This window comes from Musa acuminata, chromosome BXJ2-11 (assembly GCF_036884655.1).
Source record: "Musa acuminata AAA Group cultivar baxijiao chromosome BXJ2-11, Cavendish_Baxijiao_AAA, whole genome shotgun sequence".
NCBI classification, from domain to species: Eukaryota; Viridiplantae; Streptophyta; class Magnoliopsida; order Zingiberales; family Musaceae; genus Musa; species Musa acuminata.
This window is the reverse complement of record NC_088348.1, coordinates 17,997,954-18,003,129: the sequence shown is the minus strand read 5'-3', so window position 1 is coordinate 18,003,129 and position 5,176 is coordinate 17,997,954. Positions and strand designations below refer to the sequence as shown.

Genomic DNA, 5,176 nt, shown 5'->3' with positions numbered 1-5,176 from the left:
GGATGATAAATAAGCTGCATTGCATTAGTATATTTCTGTGAACTGGAACTTAGGGAAGAATATTGGAGATGAGGCAAATAGCATGGCTTTACTTTTTTTTTTTTTTTTGCAAAAAAATGGTGAAAATGGAATTCGGGCCAAGGATCTTTCTATCTAGAGTCAATTTGTAAGCTAGTTGATATCTTAAAAGAAAATGGTTTTCGAGGCATGTTCAAATGACAAAATATATTTCAACCCATATATATATATATATATATGTATATGTATATATATATATATATGTATATATATATATGTATGTATTTATATGTGTATATATATATATATATGTATGTATTTATATGTATATATATATATATGTATGTATTTATATGTATATATATATATATATGTATATATATATATATATGTATGTATATATATATATATATATATATATATGTATATGTATTTATATGTATATATATATATATATGTATATGTATTTATATGTATATATATATATATGTATATATATATAAGAAACTTAAGAGAGAGACTAGATTATAAAGGAAGATATTAGAAGCAATAGTTATCTACATTTGTTCAACAAGTGCAGGGAAAGATTAGGTGTGCTATAACTGCTCATTATCTGTCAAGCTTTTGGAGAAGCTCCCAGCCACGGCAGTGCAATTTGATCTCCATAGCTTCTTTATGTTTGGTTATAACAGGTATCTACCTTATCACCTAAGAGCATAAAGAATAAATTGGTTAGATAACAAAGAGCACCTAATAATAATAACATTTTTTCACCTTAGATCTGTAATATGTCTTTCACGAGAATAATTTGAATAAATTGAGATGTTTATGCTTATAAAATATGAACATGCAACAAACATGCCTAAATTCCAGTAAAGATGCGGTTCCATAAACAGTTGTACTGGCATGCAGTTTTTTTATACTACTCATATCATGTTTTATATATTCTACTTGTAAAAAAGGAATACAAAAACTTTTTTTTAACATGAAATGATATTCAAATAAAATTAGGTATGCTAAAAAGGGAAACTCTATACTGTTCCTATCTTTTTTTTTATCTTATTCATAGAAATTCAATTTTATCTTGAATCCTTTTTTTATACACAATGATTTTGATCGTAATATTATAATAACAAGTAAAAATTGAATGAATTGTAACTTTTCATAGACGACTTGATGAGCAAACATGATAGAATTTTTCCGATAATACTTTGTCAGTTCATTTCTATTTATACTTGTCACAAATTCAAAGAATCGAAATGTAACACCTCTATTTACTCCCTCATTAAAAAGTGAAATAAATCTTAGATTGACTTATATGATCCTAATAAGTGTACTATTAACTTGTGCATAATTATTTTGAGAAAGTAATTCAAGTACAACAATGCTAATAGAGTTAATAGGTAAGTTATCCCATCAGATCAGACTGCGACAATGGGTATCAGAATCAATATAGTATTCGAATTTGGTGAAAGGCTTAAGCAAGAAAGGACGATCAGAGGATGAGGTCATTGGGCACGTCACGACATGAAACTATCAATGGATAGTCTTACATGCACCATACTAGGATTTAATTTTGGGTTATGCTAGACCTTGATGAAGATGTCAAGCTTTTAAGTGGAAAAAATTATATAACTCTCCGACTTGGTCCCACATCAAAAATGGATAAAGACTTTGATTGGCTTATAAGAGTGTAACGAAGAATCAAAACATTCAAGTATTAATATAACATTTGACTAGCAGAGATAGTATTCTATATTGATTACCTGGTAAACATATAACTTTGTACTATTTGCCGTAGTTCTGATGCTTCTTTGAGAAGTCATGCATCGTCTTTACGATAGCAGCAAACTTCATGGATCTCAGTCGCCCCATATGCCTAGAAAAAATAGTAAACAAACTAATGTTGTGATACTTTCACTATAATAAGGCAACAGCAGTTAGTAAAATATTCAATTTAGGGTCACAAATCAATACTGAATAAAACCCAGAATGAGCATAAAGAACACGAGTCTAAACTTCATAAGCCTCAAAAAATATTAGTACAACATAAACCAGAAATAAATCTTGACAAGGAACCAAGAGATTGAGTAGTTTGTGTATTATAGTGACTCTACAATCACAGTATCAAGTTCCAAATTTTAGCCATGTTGCTGATCTAGCATAAAAGGTATCAAATTAATTTGATTATAGGAATACTAACAAACAAATTTTACTGCCCCAATATCAACTTTTGGTTACATGAGAAAGGAACTTACACAATCTCTGTATATCGTAATCTCCATGCAGGAAATCCTAAATGGCATCTAGCAGGCCCATATACAAGAAGAAGATCAGGTTCAGCTCCGGCAGAACCTGAGAAGAAAGATAATTTTTAACTCATGACACGCAAAAGATGAAGAACGAAATACAAAATGCAAATATAATCTGAATCTACCATGTGGAACCACATACCTGTTGCTTTTAAAGCATTAGCTACATCTGATTCTGTGAAGTCTGGTTCTGACCTATAGCAGATTTCAGAATCATCTTTCATGTGCTCAGAATATAGGAAGCTAGCTGCTTTAGCAACCCCTTCTTTACCATCAGATAAAGAAATAATCTCAATTGCCATTTTGTCAAAATGAAAAAGTGAAGTCGCCATCTTTGCATCAACGACCTACATGTTGAGCCAGGACTCGGACATTGTCACGAATGTATATCCAATGATGAACAGTTATTTAACACAAGAAGAAATCCTAAGCATGAAAAACCGAGAATTTGCAACTTACAGAACATGTTGTCATGCTTGTATTTGTCAAGCTCTCCAAATCAGTTCCAATAGTCTGCTTCAGCACACCTTAAAAGTCAATCTAATAACAGATTAATGTCATGCCCGTGGCCATGCTATGTAATTTTGCAAGTAAACATTATGATTAACAGCAGAAGTAGGTGAGGTACACTGTGCCATTTCAAGTATGATTTCATGTAAGCATGCTTACCTTGCATGTCATAAAGGATGACGTACTTGATACCTATAGATGATAACCAGCACAAAAGTTGTTTTATCTTTGTTGTATTTTTTGCTTCTTCACTATCAACCACAACAGCAAGGGAGTTAAGCTTATCCAGCTGGAGATTTTGATGTTTCAGTAGCAGTCCCATTGAAATGATGTAGCAAAACAGTAAATCATTAACAGACGACCCCATATGCCTGAGATTGACCATCAGATGCAGCAAATACCAACAAAAACCCAGTATCAACTTCAAAATCATGGGGGACTGGAATTTCTGACCAAGAGCCAAAAAGAAGCAAAAAATAGTATTTGTTCAGATTATTCTGTTCAAAAGAAATAACAAACAATAAAAACTAAAAGAATTGAAAACTATCTTAGTATGTGGCCTTTAACCTTATTTCACACAGCAAGAAGGAGAAAAAAAAAGAGAGTTGCCATTATCATGACTGGTGATATCTTAATTCTTCTTTTGAAGGAGTCGGTGTCCTTGTTGCTTCTATATTTCTGGTTTCATATATGTTCTTTTATGTTCCTTTTCTCCATGAATTCTCTGTATACTTTCTCCTATTTTAATGAAAATTCGGGTGAGCATATTTACTGTGGCCTTTTCAATAAAAAGAAAAAAAAATTGATTAAGCTAAGCAACTCTCCCAGTGAGCTAAGTGAACACGTACAACAACAAAAAGGTTGGCTACATGGATCATTTCTTGCTATTAAGGTCTGTGTAGGTCAAGGAAAGGACAAGGACACAGCACTATCTACCAAAATTAGCGCAAATGATGGTTAATTTTTTTGCCTTTGCTTCCTTATGAGAGATATCCAATCAATCAAAATGGAGGTTAAAGGGGGTCTTTAATCTAGTCGTATCCTTTATCCCCGGACTTGTATTGACAAGAATTCTCCTCGACGAGAAACTGAACAAAAACATGCCAAATTGGCCAATATCTGGTGCGTTACCAATTGAAGTATTTCGAAACATTTCCTCCACCAACACCAATAGACAAAACGTCCATGTGCCAAGCAATTTGTTGACCGTAGGCAGAGTCTTTGAGCTCAACCACATCCTATCAAAATTTCCTTTGTTGGACAACATGAAACTTAGCCAACGATTGAAGGACTCCTAGAATTTGACAAGATATCTTTCTGCTGATTGAGCTCACTACATATGAGAAATCCCTTGTCCTAAATCAAAGCACCTAAAGAGATCTGTGTCATGATCTTTACAAAGACAAGATCGACTCGTTGTTTAAATAAAAGGCCAGCCAAAGTCAACAGAGAAACGATCAAGACCCTCACCACCGGCTCCCAGGAATCACTCCAATTCCACAACTGTGGCATATCAAGTTTAAGTCAATTAATGCTAAGAATTCAAGTTCCTGACCTGCGGAAGAGGGATCCAGACCCAAGTGTTCTCACAAGCCAAATCCATCGCCTGCAACTAGCATACGACGCCAACAACACAAGTAGATCGAGTTCCCTTCTTTTCCATCTCACAGGACTTATAATCGCAGAACAGATGATTCCGAAGGACGAATTTCGAAAAAGGGTCTGCAAATAATCCTTTCATCAAACTAAACCACATCATAAGTAAACACACACCAAAAAAATGGAAAATCTAGTAAATTCCAGGAGGAGAAACTAACACGGAGCAGCGATCGACAGGCAGAAAGAGACGTTCGACGAATAGGGGCACCGTGACATTCCGCCCGCATACAAATGGGGGCGACGCCGCGTCGAGGTCCAACGAGTCAATCGAGGGTTTAAGCGTAGAGATCCGACCCGTTACTTAGTGGCCTGCGGAGAGAGGACGGTGCATGAACAGAGACGCGATCCGACCCGGTAAGAGCTAGAGAACACGATCCGACCCGGTAAGCTCTAAATACTCCGTCAAAAGTGGGGCTTACCATCACCTAAGCCTACGTGGTGAGATGGCATCGGCTGTCCTATCCCACCACGGTCAGTTCCTTTTTTTTTTTTTTCAGAATAAAAAAAATGACACTTAATCCATAATAAAAATCTTTTTCAATTAGATCAATTTATATTTTATAAAAAATATTAATATAAGTGAATCGAATATATCATCATCGATATCTATTTATGTTATACATCAAAAATTATTTTGAACATCTCAATCTAAAATATATAATCACCAAATTAGTATT

The 5,176-nt window shown here is 34.1% G+C and overlaps 1 protein-coding gene across 3 annotated transcripts; it reads right to left on the bottom strand.

The window, feature by feature from the left end:
- Positions 1 to 539: 539 nt before the first annotated feature.
- On the bottom strand, positions 540 to 4,762 carry LOC135627390 (uncharacterized). 3 transcript variants are annotated; one of them, XM_065133474.1, is made up of 8 exons: positions 4,658 to 4,762; positions 4,396 to 4,562; positions 3,000 to 3,288; positions 2,790 to 2,857; positions 2,473 to 2,677; positions 2,277 to 2,373; positions 1,785 to 1,897; positions 540 to 726 (listed from the first exon to the last, which is right to left on the bottom strand). In XM_065133474.1, exons 2-7 carry the CDS (start codon positions 4,441 to 4,443, stop codon positions 1,807 to 1,809), a joined length of 798 nt encoding a protein of 265 aa, XP_064989546.1. In that variant the 5' UTR covers positions 4,444 to 4,562; positions 4,658 to 4,762; the 3' UTR covers positions 540 to 726; positions 1,785 to 1,806. The 3 variants fall into 3 exon arrangements, with proteins under 3 accessions (XP_064989546.1, XP_064989545.1, XP_064989547.1); XM_065133473.1 differs by having other exon boundaries at positions 3,000 to 3,211; positions 4,658 to 4,756; XM_065133475.1 differs by lacking the exon at positions 4,658 to 4,762 and having other exon boundaries at positions 4,396 to 4,581.
- Between the last annotated feature and the right edge of the window lie 414 nt (positions 4,763 to 5,176).